Source organism: Protopterus annectens, chromosome 1.part1 (genome assembly GCF_019279795.1).
Source record: "Protopterus annectens isolate FY-2018-M chromosome 1.part1, PAN1.0, whole genome shotgun sequence".
Classification (NCBI taxonomy): Eukaryota; Metazoa; Chordata; order Ceratodontiformes; family Protopteridae; genus Protopterus; species Protopterus annectens.
The window spans coordinates 1,406,374,447-1,406,397,602 of NC_056726.1; the positions used below are offsets into that span (position 1 = coordinate 1,406,374,447).

The 23,156-nt window shown below is 42.7% G+C and overlaps 1 protein-coding gene across 1 annotated transcript in view; it reads left to right on the plus strand.

The window, feature by feature from the left end:
• The window catches only part of ROCK2 (Rho associated coiled-coil containing protein kinase 2), a gene marked incomplete in the record, with an annotated part of 2,656,097 nt that overhangs the window by 1,553,251 nt on the left and 1,079,690 nt on the right, over window positions 1-23,156 (plus strand). Inside the window, 1 exon segment of the mRNA XM_044082273.1 lies at window positions 12,558-12,627. Coding sequence (XP_043938208.1) covers window positions 12,558-12,627 — 70 coding nt within the window.

Below are 23,156 nucleotides of genomic sequence, written 5' to 3' on the forward strand. Positions count from 1 at the left end.
CCCCTCTGCCTCTCCTTCCCAAGGTGCTCCTAAAGGTCAGACAGGACAAGCCTTGCATGATTCTGATAGCTCCAGATTGGTCACGGCAGCACTGGTACCCTCTGCTGAGGACTTTGGTACGGGAGCCTCCTTGGCCTTTGCCATTAATTCCACACCTTTTGTCCCAGGCAAGCAATCATTTCCGCAATGTCAGGATTCAATCCCTGCATCTGACAGCCTGGCGTATTCTGTTTTAGACCTTGGGGGGTCTCCGCTTCCTCAACAAGTTCTGAATGTCATTTTGGAGGCCAGACGGCCTAGTACAAGGAAAGTTTATGCAGATAAATGGAGGAGATTTTTTCTTTGGAGCAAAACAAAGAGTTTTGATGTTTCAGTGCCTAATTTGAGTGTTTCACTTCAGTATCTTACAGAATTATTAGACAAGGGTTTGTCTTTCTCCTCTGTAAAAGTTCATGCTGCAGCCATTTCTGCTCACTATGATTGTGACCCACCATTATTCTCTCACCCTTTGTTCAAGCAATTTCTTAGAGGGACAAAGAACATAAGACCCCCACGTAGAGCTCCTACTCCTTCCTGGGATCTCAATTTTGTGTTGGAAAAGCTCACTTTACCTCCTTTTGAACCTGCAGCTACTTCAGAGTTGAAATTTTTGTCTTGGAAGACTGCTTTTTTGTTGGCCATTACGTCTGCTAGAAGGGTATCTGAATTACAGGCTCTAATGGCAGTTGAACCCTTCCTGATATTTCATAAGGATAGGGTCTCACTACGTACTAATCCTACTTTTATGCCTAAAGTTGTTTCTAATGTGGCCTTAAACCAATCTATTCATCTGCCTACATTTTATGCTGATCCCCAAAATAAGGGGGAGAAAATTTTGCATTCTTTGGACATTCACAGGCAGTTACGTTATTATTTGAGCAGAACTAAGGGGTTCAGGCAGTCCCAACAGTTATTCATTTCTTTTGCCTTGGGATCTCAAGGAAAACCTGTTTCAAAACAAACTATTTCTAAGTGGATTGGGCATTGCATTGCTTTCTGTTATTCTCATCATGGCAAGGAGGTTCCGGCTGGAATCAGACCTCATTCCACTAGGGCTACGGCCACTTCTACTGCTTTTTTAAGGGGAGTAGCTACTAAGGATATTTTGGAGGCAGCTACCTGGACACTTTCTCTAAACATTACCATCTTCCTCTTTATTCCAAATCTAGGGCTGGGTTTGCCACTGCAGTTTTACAGGGCATGTTAGCAGTTCCTAATGCTATCTGATTTTACCAACCTCCCTTTACCTTTGCTTTGGGATTCTACCCACAGGTTATGACTGCAGCAATGTGAGATGAAGAACATAGTACAGTTTTGTACCTACCATAAATGTAGATGTTCGAAGATCCACATTGCTGCAGTCTAATTTACCCTCCCTCCTTCCCCTCTGTAGTTTGGGGTGGCTGTGTGGTTTGTGGTGTATCTATTGTTGTTATATTGGTGATTGGGTATTTTTCTATTTTTGGCTATGGCCTTTTTCTTTAAGGCCTTCTGACATCTGGGGCAAGAAAGACTGAGGATATGGCGTCGGTCATGCGCTTTAATACCACGGCGTACTGACGTCAGATCTGAGCGACCATGACCGACGCCAGCCTAACACTTTGGTATTCGGGCCGACCGAGGACAGCGGACTACCCACAGGTTATGACTGCAGCAATGTGGATCTTCGAACATCTACATTTATGGTAGGTACAAAACTGTACTTTTCTCCTTTAGGAGATGGTGCTGTTTCTCAGATTTCTTTCAGGTAGTGGCAAAAAAAGTTTTTGTAGAATGCCAGAGAGATCCACAGGATTCTGAGGTATTGGCCATCACCACCACTCTGGCCTGCATATATAAAAGGAAATATGGCTGCCTTTTGTAATTCTGAGGCTCATAACAGTGAGCCCTGGAAGTATGATTAAAAAAAAAAACTACTGGAGCACAACTAATGTCAAGAATTACTGTTCTACTTTTATTTATTTTTTGAATATTTTTATTTATTTTTGTGTGGTGGGAAAGCCAGTGGTATCTCAAGAACCTTTAGGATCAGCATTCTCATTGCTTGAGTACCCTCTCCCTGCTGTACCATGCTTAAAGAAGGAAATGGATTAAGTAGGTATGTGTGATCAAAGAGAACAAGGGGCATGCTCTTGCTCCTCCCAAACCCACACCAGACCCTGACTGCAAATGCCTTGGTACAAGCTTGAGGTGTACTCTCAGGGCCTGAAGGTGCAGTTCATATGGGTCAAGTTATAGGGAAAGCCACATTTAAACCTAAGAGAGATGTTGGCAGTTCAGCATGTTTTCCAAGCATTGAAACCCCTGTGGGTCCCAGGCATCCTGAGAATTCTTACATTCATCACGACAGTTGTGGTACAAGCAGGAAAGCGCACACTCATTTTAATTGTACAGGATGGCACTGAAAACGGAAATAGCTTTAAACCACAGTATGATATTAATGCCAGTATGAATTCCAGCAGGGGACAACTTACTGGCAGAGAACCTGAGAAAGAAACTTGTCAGATTCTGAAGTGTGCAGTGCACAGACAGGTTTTCCTCTCAATGCCACAAAAATGGGGACTGACAGAAATGGGTCCCTTTACACTCCACAAGAACTTTCAGATCAAAAGGTTCCTTTCCAGAGTCCTGAACTCAAAGGCTTGGGCAGTGAATACATTTATGCCTTTCCGCCTCATTCTCAGCCCCCTCTCTTCTTGCTCAGGCAAAACTGGTTCTTCATATTTTATCCCAGGCATGTGGGGTATGAGTGTGATAAACGCATAAATGTGGAATAAGCAATGGCTACTGTATCAACTATCAGTGCATTTAAACAAATGTGGCCACAGAGGGACCCCCAGATGTTAACAGATAACATTACTGTGATGTAATACCCATTCTACAATGCAAGTACGGAAGGTGGTACAACAGTAGATCATGACCCCCACCTCCAGGGTAGTCTGCATCCCCTCGGAGGACAATGTCTTGGTAGACAAGCTGAGTAGACCCCAGGTAGACCCACAAAAGTGTATATTGAACAGCAAACCTGTGTTGTCCCAGAAGTAGACCTTTTTGCTTCACTAGAAAATAGGCAGCTGAGAAATTTTGCTGCATACCAGCAGCCTGGAAATTAGATATTGTCTGCCTGATAGGAGCAGTTCTGTTTCTGTTTGCTTTCCCTCCTGTGCCCTTGATCCACAAGGTACTGCAGAAGATAAAGGAGAGCAGACGAAAGCCATTCTAGTAGCTCCATTTTGGCATGGGCAGTATTGTTTGTTCCCTCTTGTTAAGCCTAGCAATGCAAAAAAGTGTTGCCTCAACATGTGGACTTCCTGACACACAAAAAAGTGTTCCTAATGCATCTCAACCTGACTATGCTATAGCTGACAACTTCAGTGATCTAGCTTTCATTCGTTCAAGGTACGTGTTTTCAGAGGGCATGCTACACCTTCTTAGTGTAGGTAGGAAACCTAACACAATGGCATCATAATTAGCAAAATGGAAAAGATTCTCACTTTGGTGCCTATCCAGGGATCAAGACTTAAGTACATGTTAGACATTACTGATCCTGAATTACTTAATCAAAACTTGTCCTGTCTTATGCCTCCATAAAGCTGTATCTATCTGTTATCTTAGCCTGCCTAATACTTTACTGTCTTTCTGTCTCCATTACAAGTAAAACAATTCCCTCAAGAGGTTATTGCATATTGATATCATTATTCTACCATGAGACTTCAGCTGTATTGCAGAAGCTCTTCCTTAGTCCCCTTTTTAACCAGCCATTTCACCTCCCACCACCAGATGCTTATTTTCCTTTTACAACCTTATTATTATATTTTTGCATATAGATATGTTTAAGTCCATGGAGTACATTTTTTTTCTTATCCATTGTATTCATGACATTGTTTTGCTCTGTATTATTGTAAACTTGTCTCTACTTGTATGTCTGTTTGGGGCTTTTCCCCTCAGGTCTCCACTGAAAAGGGTAAATTCTTACCCAGCTTGACCAACTCGGTTAACAAATGCAAAATAAATAAATAAAAAATCATAAAAGATGTTGTTCCCTGGTAGGTGAGACATTTCTTAGGAGAATCTTAGAATTGTGGGCCCTGATGTGTATTGAGCCATTATTGTTTTTCCATAAAGGCAGGGTAGTCCTTTTCAGTAGTCCTACATTCCTGCCAATGGCAATGACTGAGATTTCTCTTTGTCATGCCATCCAATGAAGTGTACCTCTGAGAAAGGTCTTTATTTCATGTAGTTGTGTACTGTTGTTTGGACGGAATGCCTTCCATAATTTCCAGAATAATGTAAAGAGGATACTGCTTTCTTTGAACATGGACAAACAATTTGGATATTATTTGACATGGAGAAGTGGTTTTAGAAAATCTTAACAATTTTGTGTATTTTGCAAAAGGAAGGGAGGACATGCCTGTAAGTAAACAGATGCTCTCTAAATGACTGTCCCACTGTATTTGCTTTTGTTACTCTGTCCGTGGTAAACCAGTACCAGGTTAAGTTAAGGTACATTCCTTTACAGCTATTGTAGCCACCGCAACATTTCTCAGTGGGGTTAGCACTCAATCCATGTTGGACTAAACTACTTGGCCCTATGTATATACCTATTCTAAACGTTATAATCTTGGAGTTACATCCAGGGCAGAGTTTACTTTTGCCATCCTTCAGGATCTACTGTCCTAGAGAGCGCTATCTTGGCCAACCACCCAATAGTTCACTGCTGTGGAAATCACCCCATTGATGAAGACTGCAAAAGTGCCTAGTATGGTAAATGTGGTTAAGTTGTGTTAGGATCTCACTGCTACTGTAGATATTAGAGTACATCCACTTTTACAGTCTGTTTCCTCCCACCATCTCTTTTTCTTCTTTGTAATTGGTATTCTGTTGTTGGAATAGGGTGCCCTTTTTTTATCCCTCTCCTCTGCCAAGCTTTTTTCCTCCCACATTTTTATTATTGTTCCAAAAAAGGGAGCTCGGAACATTGTGGACAGGCCTTCTTGTATGAGAGGATATTCTTCCAAGGTGTAGTAGTGCTCTGGTGCCTCAGTCAGGCTTATTGACTGCTTTTGACAAGAAAGATCCAAAGATGACATTGTTTGGTGGACCTGTCATACCACCAATGTCTGACAAAGCAACTAAGGAAATGTACAGCTGTGAAAGCTGTACATACTGTTTTGCTGCTACCTGCTGGCAGGCTATCCCATTAATGAGGACTGCAGCATAGTGTACTTAAGCATCTGTAATTATGGCAAGTTCCCAAAACAACTGTACTCTTGCAGCTCCATATCAGCCTATTTCTTTCTGTTGCTAATGTCTTCTTACATTTTGGCAGTACTCTTTGCAAAGCTTAATGTCCGGGTCTGATGCTGGCTGGATGGGGAGTGCACTTCCACTCTTGGTCAAAAAGAGGACAATTTCTATCCAGAAACAGACTCTTGTACATAAGCCTGTCTGAGATGAGAGTGATTTGAGGTAGCCTTCTGTCCTGTAGGATTTTCTTTTTCATAGTACCCCCGCTGAACCAGATGGACAATCTCCTGGTGTCTTATATGAAAAAGCAGCATGGGAAAGACCTGTAGCAATGGGCCCATCAGTCACCATTTACTTCTTGTTACTGTGGTGCTAAGTGTCCAAGCAAATTTGCTCATTAGGGCAGATCCCTTGACTGTGAATAGGGAGTAAAGCAGCATGTTTGGAATATGTCTTTGAGGCTTGGGGCATCCCTATTTTAGACCTCTTGGCAAGTCAGAGCAGCACAAAGATGATTCTTCCCTGGATGAAAAACAAGACCAAATCCTGGGGCATGCTGCTCAGTTGTATTTTCACGGTCTTAGAATACAAGGCATTATGCATACCGTCCCACCAATCCTCCTAATTTTATGGGTCTTACAGAAGCTCCAAAAGGAGCTGTGAGTGTCTTGTAGTACTAATAGCTTTTTACTGTATTCATCAGATGGGTTTCCTTTGCTCCAGCAACCATTCCATGCTCCATCCTATCCACTTCCTCTAGGTATAGGAACTGCTTATGCAGGGCATGGGTCACATGCTGCATTCCAGATTGGCAATGTTGAAACCATCTGCTTTACATCTGAAGTCTGAGCAGTAGCCAGATGTACTGCATTCCATAAAGCCTCTATGGCCTGCCCAGCTGGCAAGAAACCAGACATCAGTTCAGCCTGTGCTTCTTAGAGGTTTATCTAATGGGTACCAGATAAGAGCACTTCATAGGTTCATATTAGGCTAACGACCAACAGGGTCTTTACATGCCAGACTTTGCAACCCAACCCATTTTTGTTTCAGAGTTCCTTGGGTGCCTATATGGTGGGGTATGTTAGTAAAGTGGTAGCTAAAGCTTATTGGGGGATAAGTTAGTTGGAGATTAATTTGTATATTGTTGACCTCTGTCCGTCAGAAACATGGGTGCCAGTCCATGGATGAATTTACAATTTCCCATCCGTTGATCAAGGTTTCTTTTTAATAGGTTCAGGATTTATTGTGCTTCATATAGATGGGAACTTATTCCATAGTGTTGGGATAGTTTCTCCTAGCTTAGAGAAAGTCCTTCACTGGATTTCGGCTCTTCAATGGCAGGTGTTTCTGGAAAGGACCCAAGAAGTTATGGCTTTGTGCACCTATATGAGGACAAAGTAGAGCCCAAGGCCTGGCTCTGCAGGTCCTTGTATTCTTGATTAAATATTGTTTGGGTACTTTAGGATGTTGTCATTGCATTGGACTGTGTGAGATTACAGTAGCTTCAAAACTAGTGTGAACTCAAAGACCTACTTGTGTCAGACCCTTGTCAGCTAGCCTGAAAGTGGTGGATTTTGCTCTGTATAATCTATGGGATTCCCCTTTCTGCAGCTGCCATAGCTTGATGATAGAGATACCACAGAACCAAAAAGAGCTACATTACTAAAAGGATACAAAACCTAAACAATATGCCGTACATGGATCGACTCAAAACTAAGTCAATATATTCTTTATTTTATAGAGAGGTAACCTGTGTCTGGCATAAAAGTAATCTTCTGACCCATTACTGATGGATTTATTGCACATCAGCAAGTCAGATAGCATCAGAAATTCTTGGTCTAGGGATCTAAACGTCTTCTGCAACATCAACAGAATGGTTTGGAGGGATGGGTTTACCTCGCAGAGGATACCACTACTCTGGAACAAACTTTCCATCCATGTAAAGCAAACTTCTTCCCTATCCATATTCAAGTGCACCTTGGATCTGTGGATGTAAGACAGAAAACTTACCCCTTGACTGCCCACTGTACTGTTGGTCAGCAGAGGTAGCTCCACAATGTTTTATCCCATGCATGGGTCCCCTCAAATTATTTATGGTGTGATTCTAGTTATTCTAATGAGTGGCAATATATAATTAATAACCATGAGATGTGTAAGGCCATTCTAAGACCAAATTGGATAGGTTAATTGAAGCACCAAAATAGTAATTGGCTAGGCTTAAAATGGCCCACAAGGGCAGCTAGTGTGGTACTTGCTGATGAACCTATATTGATTTCACTTGTGGACCAGGGAAATCAACCATCAACCATTTGAAGCTTGGTGCAGTATTCCTGGCCTTGAAGGCCTTGGAAATTGCTGCTTCCAAGGCTTCTCTACATCTAATCAAAAATGGTGTTCATCTTGCAGTGTCTTAACAGGCAAGGTCACAAAGTTATAACTGCTGTGCAGAGAAGTGATTTTCACCTTGTATTGGGCCATAGTCAAGGGGGTGTCATTCACTGAGTAGTTGACATCCCTGGGAAATGCCTAAACCGATGTATGCTATGAGATAAGCTTAGTCCTGTTCTGGAGCATTATACTTAGAGGTCATGTCTGGTTAAGGACTTCAGACAAGAACTCACAAGGTCATTCTCTTTTTCTGCCACACTGGAGAACAGAGTTCTTCTCTTTTGTGGCTGTATTCTGCAGGGCAGACAGGAATTAACAATGGACGCAGTCTCTCATTCTCTCTTCTGGCATAGGGTTTTCTTTTATTCCTTTCTACCATTCTTGCTGATTCCATGTTTTATTGCAGAAGTCAGGGAGGAATGGTCGAAGCGCATTGTCATTGTCCCCTGGAGACTATAAAATGGGTGCATTTTCAGGTTCTAAGGTTCCTAGTGGCATAAAAAAGATGTTTCTAGCTAGGGATGTCACCCCACATTTAGTGAAAGGACCACCACCTCCAACCTAGTTCTTGATGTGCATCTTGCTAATTCCATTGGATTCACCAGCAGTGTTTAATTGACAGATATTGCCAAGATGGCTTCTGCTTAGCGTATCTGTGCCTTAGAGTCTGAAACAGTTTCTTAATTTGTATAGAAAGTTACCTACTACTATGACCTGTGTAGGTCAGTCTGCAGTTGATTTGTTTATATCTCGTGCCTGAACAATCTAGGCCTTGCATACTACATTGGCAAGGTGCATTTCATGTGTTGGATGTCTGTGCACATAACCTTTGATGAATGCAGTATTGTCTTTTAGCATTTGGCTGGTAAAGCAGTTCCACAAAGGAGTGCTGCACCTCCATTCTTCACTGAAGAACTAATCCACTTCATGGGACCTAAGCTTTCATGGTAGAGCAGCTTTGTTTATCTGTTATTTGAGACCGGTACTTCATCAGCATTGAACTTTTTTTCTTGGAAGTGCTGTCATTGCAGTCATCACCCCATTCATCACATGTCATATAGGGAACCTTTTTTTTTCCAAACACTTTTATTGCATTATCACAGTGACATAGACAAATTTACATTCATATAAAAATAATCAAACTATATTAACATAAACATTATACTTCACATATATTGCTATATATCTTGTAACCTAAGCAGTATCACATACATTATTCAATTCCTGCTTTTTTTTTTTTTTTTTTTTTACAAGAAACATCTTCATTAAACCATCACTTACTACATAGGCAGTCATACATTTATATAAATGAAAACAAACCACGCCGACACATTCCTAGTTGCAAGCATTTTACATCCCAAACCATACTGACACACTCCCAGTTGCAAACGTTATACATCACTTATCTACCCAATCTTTCTCACTCAAACATTGCATAGCTCATTTAAGTCCTTCCACCTTTTAGGTCTCATTCCTCCCTTGTATGTATTGTTCCCACAATTTCCATTTTTTCCTATGTAGTTTGCTCCTACTCTTTTCTGAAGATCTCAATTCCATTTGTTTTGTCTCCATTACTATATTCACTACTTCCAGTATAGGTGGTTTAGATTTTGATTTCCATTTTCTAGTAATTGCTTTTTTGGCAGCCACCATTATTAGACACAGCCAAGCCTTACCTTAGGCAATTCTGATTCTGTATCATAGATCAGAAAAGTCATCACCCTTGTCAGACCAATCTGCCCACCCGGCATCTCCAACAGTGCATCTTGCAGTGAATCCTTAGTCTGCTAACTCACCGCACTCCCAGAAAATATGTTCCCAATTACCTCTTTCTTCCCCTTCACACCTCCAACATTTACTGTCTGCCTGAGGAAAATATAGGGAACCTTATATGATCTTTCATGAGGATAAACTTTCCCTCAGGGTGAAGCCAGACTTTATTCTAGATGTTTTTTCAAGAGGTTCCCTTGAACAACAAGTCCATCATATTTTTCATTTCTCTGTACCAGCTCAGGTATTAGCTGAGAATTGTTGTATTAATTTAAAAAGGCTGTGTAAGTGTTTGTTTCCTTTGCTCTGGGAAGGAAAGACATTGTGGTTGTCACGCAGATGTATTCCAAGTGGGTTTCCAGCTGCATTTTTTTTATCAGTTGACCAACCACCCTTTGGCAAATGCTGTGGTTAAAAGTCACTCTACCAAAGTAGCTGCTTCCAGTGCCTGCTTCATGAATATCTCTGTACGGGGCCTCATTACAAACCTTCAGCAAACATTATCATCATGACGACTGGTTGGGGTTTCAAACCAGGTTTGGTGAAATCATTTCTGCAGGATTCAACTATGTGAACTTTGGCTTGTGATGATCCTCTGGCTCCTTCAATCCTACTACTACTACTACTACTAGGGATTCTTTCCAACCAGGAAGCTATTGAAGATGATCCTCAATATTAGATGCAGTTGTGTCAGCTAATCTCCAAATGTTCCTCCTTGATGGGTCAAGAGTAGCTTCCTACCATTCCCCTACTGATGACTAATCCTATCTTGAGTAGTGTATCTGACAGTTCTCTTAGTCATACAAGTACACATTTGTGTTTTACTTGTCTTATAATGTGAAGTCAGTCAGGAATCCATTATTTCTTGGTTTGCAGCTACAGGATGAATCATTAAGCTTTGGATACAGATGCTGTTATATAGCTAACACATTCCATCATGGTACGTCAACCAAGCATACAGATGTCTGTGAGTACAGTATTTTGCATAAAAAATGCCAAATCTCATGTAGTGAGGAGGTATTACACTTGTCGCTTGATCAACTGGAAGTCCCTCTCTGATGGTCAGAATTGTAGAAGGAAAAATTAATAAACAAATGTTTATTGGGTCATTGTTTTTCTTTATATTTATCATTAAAGCTAGGGGTGCTATCTTAAAAGTGAAATACACTGATTGTGATATTGATATGTAGTCTCATTACCTGTGGACAGCTGTATTTAAAATTATCATAAGTACTAAACCTGCTGCACCATAACTGCTTGAATTTCAGTGAAAACAGATTTATTATGTCAACATGTGACGAGAACATTTTTAAAGGCACATACACAGTGATGAAAAAGAAACATTGTAGACAAAACAGGAAATGTCAGATAATGTGGCTTAGTGGGCTGAAGCCCGCCTGTGTCCCAGATGACCTGAAGCTGATGTGACTAGAGTGGCTACTCTGTGTTCGCCAAGTTTGGGAGTGGTGGAGGTGTCTTGGTTGGTCCTTGAGAATGGAACACATAATTGCACTCACATGCAAAGTGGTTAGTGTTGCATTTCGGACAGGTGTGAGTGGAAGCAGACATCTATCTCATTTTTGCACTATACAAAAGTCTCAGCTACTATGTGAGAAGGTTATGGCTTAGTCCTCACTGTGGATGATCACACCTTTCCAGTGCCTGATTCTCACCCCAGAGGCAAGAGTGTAGCACATGGTCTTTTGATCCTGGGGAGAATAAATGGGTCGTACATGTTGTCTGGGTGAGGAAGGCTTGATGGTCTGCATGGAGGATTGAATAGTTGAAACAAAGTGGGAAACATTTGTACATTTCTATATAACAGTTTTATTCCTCTTTACATTAGTTGTGTATTGACTGACTTTATTTATATCTGTTTTCTATACAAGATATCAGTTTTAATCTTTCCTACAGTTGTGCACTGACTGACTTTTTATTGTACATCTCTGCTAAGACTATTAATCGAGTACATTTCAGCCTTTTTTACTTATTAATTTGACTGACTCATCCAGATAGTGTGTGCAGAGGTGCCACACCAAAAACTAACAGATAAAGGAATTAAATTATGGAAGTCTGCATGAAATCACTTATTTTGATCTCTTGAATGTTCTAGTCCTGCATTGTTTGAATCACTCTCTCCTGCCTGTGGTGCACACTGAGCAAACACAATATATGTGGTAGTGTGATAATTACAAGGTGTAGAGCGATTGTGACCCCCCTTGCGTAGCAATTAAAGTTCAAGTTGGAGTGAGTTTAAAATGTAGCTGGTTAGTTGCACAGTAGAAAAAAATACTGTCTGTAATGGCTTTCGGACTTCCCAAGAAACTAATTACTCACTGTAAACCTGTAACCTGTGATAAATCCAGCAAGATAAAGTGATGCTAGTTGAAGGAAAAGGGGCTTTCCCTACTAGTGGATACTGCTAAGGAAAACATTTGCTATGATGCTGCTACCTGGATAATCTGCTTATTCCTACTTAAGCACTTCTGAAGAGGTAGTATTACTTTAATCCCTGTTAAATGTTTTTATTGCCAGTTCTCTGGTCTGTTTTTATGTGACCCAAAATGGCTAGACTCATCTGTGGCTTTAATGGCTTAGAGCAGTACATGAAACTGTTGAAAGATGATATATATCAGGTTCCCTATTGTAACTCTGAGGACTGATTCTCAGAACTGTGAAAATTTAAATGTGATTTGGGAAAGTATGTACCATGACTGAAATTGCTGTCTCTTGGAAAAATTATTTTTCTTCTAGGTACAGTTATCTCTGGCTTTGTATATATAAATGGTGGGGGTGCGGGGGGCTTGTTCCCCGTGTAAAAAAATTGTTTTAATATGTAACCACAACTTTCACAGTTTGCTGTTATTTCTCATGTATTGCAAGCACTTTTTGGCACTGTAAACAAATCCCAGCCATTGGCAATTTTGCGATTTGCACTGTCAGATCATGAGCTTCCAGTTAGAGCCCATTGAGTAGCTGCTGTAAGATAGTGATGGATGCCTATAGCATTGCAAGAACTGCACATTATTTTTGTCATTGTCATACAGAATGAATTATTACCAAAATTATTAAAGCCACTTTGATATCAGTGATATTTTTGTCTTGCATTTCAGAGAACGTCAGGATGCAGATGGACAAATGAAAGAGCTTCAGGATCAGCTGGAAGCTGAGCAGTACTTCTCTGTATGTATTGCATACTTTAGTAGTAAGCCAGTGATTCCAGTTTATGTATCTTTGCAAAGTATAATCTCAAAAATTTATATCACATTTTTTTCTGCTGGAAATTTATTCTTGGTTAAATTCTTTAATTTTGTATACATTTGTTTTCAGTCATTTTATCTGTGTAACATTTTAGTTGCTTTGCATAGGTTAAATAATTCCCTTGTACTCTTTTGATTTAATTAGCACTTTTTGTTTGAAGTCATTTTCATTTGAATGATAGGATAATTCTGTGTAATTTTAAAATCATCAGACACATGCTGTACTCATTGATTCCGGTACTCCTTCCATCTTTTTATGCAGCCCTTAAGTGGGGGGAAGTTTCACGTTGATATTCTGTGTTTCAGCTGAGGGGCTGTCCTGTCTTATATAAGTGGTACATTTTGTTTTTTTCTGCTAAATACTTGAGCTTTGGCCGGCTAAGATCCGCCTGCAATCAATTGGACGTATAAGCAAATTTAAGTACACTTTTATCTGCACTTTATCATATAGTACTGCATTTTATGTATTTTTGTTTCTTACTGAATATTAATTGAACTGAAAATTGTGGCGCTCTGTCTCTACAGTTTCCCGCCCACCCCCCCTCCCTGTTCTTGTTTTGGTGTTAATCTTGGTGGCTTGAAATTGCATGCCCCTCTTGTAAATTTGTATTTTGATACTGTTTCTGGGCCCTTCTCATTTGCTCACTCAACTGAGTGCAGTGAGGTCATATTCTGATTTCAGGCACTCCTACTGTGTACAAAGAGCATTTGGGAAGAAAAAAACATTTCTAAGTTTGTTTTCTGCCTTTCTTGTAAGTACTCTAGTCCATATACAAATTTGCTGTATCCAGGACTGTTTGTAAGCTTTTCAGCCCCCAAACCTTTCTGTGTTGGAGAGAAGCCTTCTAGCTTAATTTTGTTTCTTAAAACTAGGCAGATTTTTAGTTTCAGCACTCAAATATGTTTCTTTGAGCTCAGCACTTGTTCAGAACTTGTTGTACGCACTAAATAAGCTACACATTACTATAGCACTCAACTTTCCTCACTTATCTAGAGGAAAGCAGTTTTTAGTACTTAATAAATAAGCACCTATCCAGGCATGTCTAAAGGTCAGCTCCCGGTGTTTCCTCCTGTCTACCTGATGAATCTGGGCATCTTGGGGCAATGCAGCAATTGCCTCATATACACAGACAACCCAACACTACAACCTGTGAGAGATGCACTTATATAGCCAAACTGGAAGCAAAGCTCTCTTCACCCAAGACTGGACTAGACAGTCAAGAGGAGAAGGTAAACACTTGCACCACACCACACTCATCACATAGTCCCTCAAAACCTACACCATCAAAACACACACATAGAAACATAAAACACACACCTACATTCGCGGAGGCTGTCAATAAAAACCTGCCCAAGCAACAGGGACTTCCAAAGCAGAAATGCAAGTAAACTCCACCCCCCCAACACAACCCAGATGACACATAGCCCATAATCTGTGTGCCACTCAACCACAGCCCATAAGGCATAACAACGTACCCAACACTCTAGTCATAGGCGACTCAGTAGTCAGGCACACTGATGTTCCACTCACCAGGCTAAACAAGGAGAAAGTTACTGTCAGCTGCTTGTCAGGTGCCAGGATCTGCCACATAGGTTCATAGATTAGTACTAAGCTAACTGCCTTTCCGAGCCATTTTAAGCCTAGCCAATTATCCCTTGTGAGACTCAAACTCTGTACCTTGTGTTTATAAGGCAAACACCTCAACCATTAGGCCACCCTCCCCAAAACACCTTTGTCAGTCTAGAACCCCGGACCTTGTACACACTACACAACATGAAGTACCACTAAGCCACGGTTGATATACATAACGCACTCAGGTCACTCCACAGCAAGTACAAATATGACTCTGTCATTGTCCATGTTGGTGTAAATGACCTGAGACGTACCTCCCTGGACTACATGAAAAGAGACATGGAGGAGCTCTCCGATCTTGTAGCCCCCAGGCAGGTATGACCCTAGCCCTGAGTAGCATCCTGCCATCACCCAGAATGATACCACAGTACAAGGACAAAATGATTGACTTCAACAGTTGGCTAAGCTTCTGGTGTCATTCTAAGGAGATCCAGTATTTGTCTGCCTGGGATGACATGATCGACAGACCATGATGCTTTGCCAGAGATGGCCTGCACCTTTTGCCCTTGGGATTCCGGATACTGGCTAAGGCTCTTGCCACCCCTATAGTGCCTTTTTTAGGCAAGGTTCAAATGACAAATTCACCACTGTAACAGGTAACAAGCAAGCAAACTCTGAGGATAATGCTACTCAATGCCAGAAGTCTAATCCTCAAAATGCACTCACTCAAGGCACTCCTTAAAATGGAGAACATCGACATCTGTGCAGTGACAGAGACCTGGTTCAAAGCTCCAGAGAGCATCCCTCCATTATCAGGCTATAATTCATATCACACCTTTTGGCCACCTAACCTGGACCGAAGCACTAAAGGCGGAGGCACGTCCATATTCATTAAGGATATCCACACCTCCAGGCTAGTTGCACAGCATAATGCATCTCAGATTATCCAAGTGCAACTAACTCTGGACAAGACCGCAATCCAAATTGTAGCTTGCTACAGAACCCCCCACCATGCCCCAGGATTCCCACTCCTCATTTCTTGATGCACTGGAAAATATTAGGATACAACCCAACAACCTAATAATGGGCGATTTCAACTACCCCACCATTAACTGGGAAAACTACTCATGTACCAACTCTTTTGCTCAACGTTTTCTGGAATTCATAAATTCCAACGCCTTGGATCAACTTATTCACAACCCCACCAGGGGCAGCAATATCCTAGACCTGGTCATTACCAACATGGGTGACCGGTGTTCCACACCAGAGGTCAATTCCTCGTTGGTCAGATCCGACCACAAGCTAATCACCCTAGACATCCACATCCCGCCCCCACCCCCCCATTAGGGAAACCGCCATAAAAAACTTCCCCAAAGCCAACTTCACACTTCTTAAGACAGAAGTGGCAAACTTCATGACACCCATGCAGACGAACAATAGAGGTACGACTGCTGAATCCTACACAAATGCACTTTATAAGCACTTACACGAGTGCATGGATTGTGCTATCCCTAACAGAGCCAAGATGCTGTCCTCCAAAAAAAGGAAGCCAATCTGGTGGTCCTCTGCCATAAACAAACTCTACAACAGAAGAAAGAAACTGTTGCAAAAAAGAGTAAAATCCCATGACTGAAGGATCTCCCTGGTCAGCCTCAGTAAGAAGATGAGATCCCTCATAAAATCCTCCAAAGCTAGTTACGAAAATAAAATTGCCACTGACTCTAAAGACCGCCACAAAGCATTCTATAGCTATGTAAAGAATCTCAATGGCAACACTCAGATCTGCTCTGAGTTACAGCACAATGGCACTAAATATACAGAACCAAGTGATATTGCCAGCATCCTGGCAGATAGGTTCAGTGCTAACTTTACCCCCCTCTCACCCCCTAGAGGGCCCATCTCTATACCGGAAGAATGCAAAGTTCCTGTAATCACAGCACTACAGGTAAAAAACATACTCTCCAAAACCAAGAACACGGCATCCATGGGACCTGACAATATCCCAGGCTGCTTTCTACATGAACTACAGAACGAACTGGCACCCCACCCAAGTACCATGTTCAGTCATAGCCTCACCTCAGGCTTTGTGCCCACTGAATGTTGCACGGCGACGGTTATCCCACTCCACAAAGGGGGAGCCACGATGGACCCCTGGAACTACTGCCCCATTAGCCTAACGAGCCTGGTCTGCAAGGCCATGGAACGTATCATCATGGAGCTCATAAACAAAGACATTGGTAACTCCAAACTCTAGACCCCACCCAGTTTGGGTTTGTAAAAGGCAGATCATGTCTCCTAAACCTGATAGAGTTTTTTGAAGCAGTCACCAAAGCCATAGATGAGGGTAAGGTGGTTCACACAGCCTATCTCGCCAAGGCTTCTGACACCATCCCCCACTCTGGAATTATAGATAAACTCACTAAACTAGGTATAAATCCCTGTGTCACAAGATGGGTTGCCAACTGGCTCATGGACAGAACCCACACTGTGAAAGTAGCAGACTCCAAATCCGACTTCAGACCATTGACAAGTGGAGTACCACAGGGTTCAGTCCTGGGTCCTCTCCTGTTTGGTATCTACTTCTCGGAAGTACAGGCTAACACAGAAGATCTTTGGCTAACGAAGTGGTGTGCAGATGACTGCAAACTGGGAGCCATAATTGAAACTCCTAACGATGTGGACATCCTACAAAAGGGCCTGATTAACAAAGTCTTGGGTTCTGCGTCGGTTGCTGTCTTTTCTTCCATGACATCAGATAGTCAGGGGTATAAAGCATGCAGCCAAAGCCATTACATCAGTCTTTCTTGCTTTGCCCAAAGCAGAAGTAGCTCACAAGTGCCGGTCGAACGACTCCCGAAATTTTCGTTTTCGAGTTTCAGAACCGAAGTCTTCAAAAAAGCTAAGTACCCCGTTGGGGATCCTTTTTCTTGCTCTAAACCAATGTCAGTAAAGTTAACAATTGTATTACTTGTGTAAAGCAAATACCTCATAAAGATTTTCATTCGTACTGCATTCCTTGCTTAGGCCCAGACCACGGCGTTCCTCGCTGTCGGCTTTGTACCTTATTCAATCGTCGTGCTATTCGTCATCGGTTCATTTTCGTATCTAACTATTTTGGTACTCTGTTTAATTAGCCATCCGACTACCGACATTCTACAAAAAATGTAAAGATAAAGTCAGAGACAGACCACATATATACAAAGCTGCCGACGACCCTTCCGTTAAGCTAGTTGCCAGTTCGCCGGTACTCAGTGAGGCGCTTTTGCAGCCCCTGATACCCGCTACTTCAGGTTTGCAGGCCTCTACTGAGACCCATTCGGAGTCCGGTATGCCGCGAGATGCTTCTTCGACTATGGAACCTGCAGATGTCTCTACCTTGGATGGATCCGGAGCTGCTGTGCAGGCACTGGCTTCTGAGGATGTGTGCAAGCCTACTGACTTACATATCAAACTGACGCCATCTTCTTCTTCAGGGCCTAAAACTTGATCCATGCCTAGAAAACCGACGTCCAAACCACATGGTCAGGCCCATATGCCTAAAAACAAATGTTAAGAATGGCTGAAGGACCTTATTACTCTAATTAGGGGAAGCCACCCTTCTCCCTCCAAGAGACCTAGAACTGATTTTCCTTCTGATTCTTCTGATCAGGATTCTGAAATTTCTGTTTCTTCTGATGACCAGGATTTGTCCTTGTCTACCTATGAGGATTCTGACGCAGAGGACAACATTCCCTCTACTTCCCCTCCAGAAGATTTCTCTTTTGGTGAAACTTTGTACACTCTTAGGGAGCATTTCCACTGGGAAAGTCAGGATTACTCTGACTCCAAAAAGATGCTTAGGGAATTCTTACTCCTGCCTCAACACAGGCCTTTAGCTCTCCCTCCTGTACCGGACATTGTAGATGATGCCTTCTTGGAATCTAGCCTGGCCCCAGACACCTTACCTCCAGCTCCCAGGAAACCTGACAGGTATTACAGAGTACCTGACTCTCACAAGTTCATCTTTATGAATCCTATTGTGGACCCAGAGACCATTTCACAGGGACCCAAAGGCGTTAAGGCTACTACTGCCAAAAACCCTACCCCCTCTGATAGAGATTCCAGGGCCCCTGGACAAATGTTTAAGAAGGTATACACTTCTGCTACTTTGGCCATTAGGGCCTTAAACTGCCAGTTTCATATGTTAAAGTACCAGCAGCATATTTTTGGATTACTTAAACAGAAATTGATGGTGATTCCTGACTGTGCTGAAAATAAAGAATTACAGGATTTAATACATTCTGCTGAACATGTTGGTAAACATACTTTGCAATGTGGTTTTGACTCCTTAGATGCATCTTGTAGGGCTGCTGTTACTGGGTCTGTTCTTAGAAGGCATGCTTGGCTTAAGGAGCAAACTTTGGCTGATCATGTTAAAGCCAAATTACTGGATGCTCCCTTAAACCAAGACTGCCTGTTTGGCAACAAAGCAGAAGACATACTTAAAAGATGTAGGAAAAAGCTAAATCTATGCAAACTGTTAAAGAAGTAGGCATTGGCCTTCTAAGAATCACTTCCAAGCCTTCTCAGTCCAAATCCAGGAACAGCAGACCACCTAGGCTACAGTCTCAAGGTGCTCACAGGCCTAAGCAGTGGGGGGCTCCCACTTCCAAAGCTGGAAGTAGTAAGACCACCCCCCTTTGGTAAACTGTCACAATGATTTAACCTTAAACCTTGCAAACCCTGCTCAACTGACCGCACCTTTAGGGGGAAAGATCGCCCTGCATGCGAAAGACTGGGAACTCATTACCCAAGACAAATGGGTTTTAAATATAGTTTCCCAAGGATACAGATTCCACTTCCACACCTTACCAATCCCAAAAGGTTGGCCAGACCTACCCCCAAATCAGTGGGCAGAGGCTTAACAGCAGGTTCTCTCTCTCCTAAGTATCGGGGCTATTCAGCCTGTCCTAGCAGAAGAATGGGGACAAGGTTTTTACTCCAGACTTTTCCTGGTACCCGGAAAAGACAGCCCCTGGCATCCTATCCTGGACCTTTCTATCCTAAACACATTTTTGGTAATTCTAAAATTCAAAATGCTAACTCTTCATCAGCTGCTTCCCATGCTAGGCAAAAATGCCTGGTTGGCAACATTGGATTTAAAGAAAGCTTATCTACACATCCCAAGAAGAGATTCTTGCAGAAAATACCTACGCTTCAGAGCAGGTTACATACACTATCAGTTCTCTGCATTGCCCTTTGGCTTATCTACTGCACCCAGGGTATTCACAAAATGCCTAGCTCCAGTCAAATATACCCATACCTGGACGATTGTCTTATTCAGGCAGAAAGCCAGGACATACTATTAAATCATCTGGCATTTGTAAAGAATCTACTAACCTCACTGGGGTACACCATAAACGAAAAGAAATCTCTTCTAGTACCATGCCAACAAATTGTATTCCTGGGAGCGAGCTTGAACACAACTTCCCAGATGGCCTACCTCACGCCAGAGAAACAAGTTTGTCTGACAGCCTACTTCAAATTACTGGCCACAAAGACCCAGCTAACTGCAAGGAAAATACTGCAGGCTCTGGGGTTCATGACCTCTTGAATCCTACTAATTCCATATGCAAGACTGCATATGAGGAAACTACAATGGTATCTAAAAAGCCTATGGTGTGAACATTCTCAGGACCTGGAATCTATGATTCCTATCATCCCTTGTATAAAGACAGAGTTCCTTTGGTGGGCAGAGGCCTGCTACCACAACAAGGGACTGCCATTCACTCTACCCCCCAAACCCTAACAACAGACACAACAGACTATGCATGGGGGGCTCACTTGGCAGGACAGTGCATTCAGGGCAAATGGAACTCGAGTCAAATGCACCTGCATATCAGTCAAAAAGAAATGTTAGCTGTACAGAATTCTCTGACAGCCTTCAAGGACCACATTCTTCCAGGACAATTATTGGGAAAGACAGACAACACTACTGTTATGTGGTACATAAATAAGCAGGGGGGAGCCCAATCATACCCTCTCTGCAGGCTAGCCATGGCTCTGTGGAACACAGCCTTGAGCTCCCAAGTGCACCTACAAGCTCAATTCCTGCCAGGCAAGCTAAATTCACTGGCAGTCGACCTAAGCAGAAATCTCATGGACCCACACGAGTGGAAACTGGAACCAAAGATATTCAACATGTTGAGAAGCAAATGGGGGAGCCCAGACATAGACCTGTTTGCCTCCCCTCAGAACTACTAATTGGACAAATTCTGCACAAGGACTCCCCACAGACAAGCTTGGAAAGTGGATGCCCTGTCCTTCACCTGGGAAAACCTCTCAATTTATGCCTTTCCCCCTCTGCCTCTCCTCTCCAAAGTTCTACTAAAGATCAAACAGGACAAACCAAGGACAATACTCATCGCACCAGACTGGCCATGCCAACACTGGTGCCCCCTCTTGCGCAATGTGTCACTGCTGGAACCATGGCACCTGACTCAGACCCCTTCCCTGCTGTCCCAGCAGGAGGGCCAGATTCCGCACCCCCAGCTTCAAACCCTGAACCTTGCAGCCTGGCTAATTACCTGAGCTCTCCGTTACCATCCCTTAGTAAGCAAGTACTGGATGTCATTCTGGAGGCAAGGAGGCCTAGTACTAGAAAATCCTATGCTGAAAAGCAGAAAAGATTCTGTTCCTGGAGCCAAACTCAGGGGATGGGCACAAGAGTGCCCAGCTTACCGCATATTCTTGAACACTTAACAGAGATGCTTCACAAGGGCGTTTTCTTCTCTTCTATTAAAATTCATGCCTCTGCCATTTCAGCACATTATAATACGGAACCACCTCTCTTCTCTCACCCCCTGCTGAAGCAATTCCTCAGAAGGGCCAAAAATTTAAGACCACCCAGAAAAACCCCTACTCCAGCCTGGGACCTTAACTTTGTATTGGAAAAGCACATGCTACCTCCCTTTGAGCCAGCTGCAACTGCAGAGTTGAAATTCCTTTCTTGAAAAACAGCTTTCCTTCTAGCCATCACTTCAACAAGAAGAGTGTCTGAATTACTGGCCCTCATGGCAGTGGAGCCCTTCATCATCTTCCATGCAGATAGGGTGTCCCTCAGAACCAATCCTTCCTTTATGCCATCCAGTATGGCCCTTAATTCAAACCTTCTTTTCTAATCCACAGAACAAAGGAGAACGAATGCTGCACTCTTTGGACATGCACAGACAACTTAGATTTTATTTGGACAGGACTAAGCCTTTCAGGAAAACTGAGCAGCTGCTAGTTGCCTTTGCTGCAGGGGCAGAGCGGAAGGCCATTTCAAAGCAAACAATTTCTAAATGGATAGGCCATTGCATTAATTTCTGCTATAAGCACCATGGAAAACCTACCCCACAGGGGATAAGATCACATTCCACCAGGGCTGCATCTACTTGAACAGCCTTTCTCAGAGGTGTTCCTACCAGGGTCATCCTAGAAGCTGCTACCTGGAGTACTGTTCATACCTTCACCAAGCATTACCACTTGTCTATTTTGTCTAAATCCAGAGCTGGTTTTGCCACTGCCGTCTTGCAGGGCCTAATAGCTGGTCCTAATGCTCTCCTAATTGCCTCCTCCCTTCCTTAGCTTTGGGAATCTACCCAAATGTAATGACTGCAACAGTGAAACACGAAGAACATAGTACAGTTGTGTATACTTACCATCAATGTAGATGTTAGAGTGTATTCACTGTTGCAGTCCTGGTTACCCTCCCTCCAGCCCCCTGACTTCTGTTTGCTATACCTCTATTCTTGCTTTCTGTAGTTAAGCTTTCTGGTGTATTTGTTTATAGTTGGAGGTGTAACCTTGTATATAATTGCTTCCCAAGAAGGGCAAGAAAAACTGATGTAATGGCGTCAGCTGCATGCTTTATACCCCTGACTACCTGACGTCATGGATGAAGAGACAACAACTGACGCAGGACCCAAGACTTTGTTAATCAGGCCCGCTGAGGGCTACCTGCAAGCAGATAACCCAAATGGTAATGACTGCAGCAGTGAATACATGCGAACATCTACATTTATGGTAAGTGTACACAACTGTACTTTCTACAAACCTGCAGCTGGAATGAAGGAGCAGCATGAAGACTCGGCCCCAGCTGAGGGCTGCTTTCCATCTCCTCATGGGTTTTTCCCTTTTGGAAATCTCAAACTTTGAATTCAGCAGATGTACTTGACTACTTGCAGGAAGTTTTTGTCCGTGTGGTATATAACTTCATCTTAGGGTAATCTCTCTACTTGCTTCACCTACTGTAGGCTATCTGGGCTGTCTCTAGTATGTTGATTGGGTACCTTTCATGTCCATTTTGGGAGACACTTTCCTTGTTTTTCTTCTTAGAAGGGAGCGTCTCCTTCCCAGTCAGAATCTTTTTCCCTTGGTTCCGCTGTGGGTGTTTTGGGGGAGGGAATATAAATAGTAGTAGTATCCCATACTCTGGGGGAGGATCTTTTGGGCTAGTGATGGTCCTCCTCCAGGTACAACTGTTTCAGGATTGGACAGACTCATTTTTTTTCTTTCAATGTGCCTTGGGAGTGTGAGTATTTTGGTGGTTGATAATGTCTGTTATCCTTTATAGATGCATATAATTGGGTTTTCTTGACTAGTGGGTAATTCCACCCACTGGTCTGGCCTACAGTCATATCTTGATGTTCATTGTGTTTCACTGTTGCAGTCATTACTGTTGGGTTAGCCTGCTGGCAGGCTACCCTCAGTCGGCCAGAATTCCAAAGTCTAGGTCCGGCGTCGGTTGCTGTCGCCTCTTCCCTGACGTCAGTGTACTTGGGGTATAAAAGATGCAGCCGACGCCGTTTTCTTCATTCTTTCTTGCCATGTGGTGCCCGAACCAAAAGCAGTTTGCA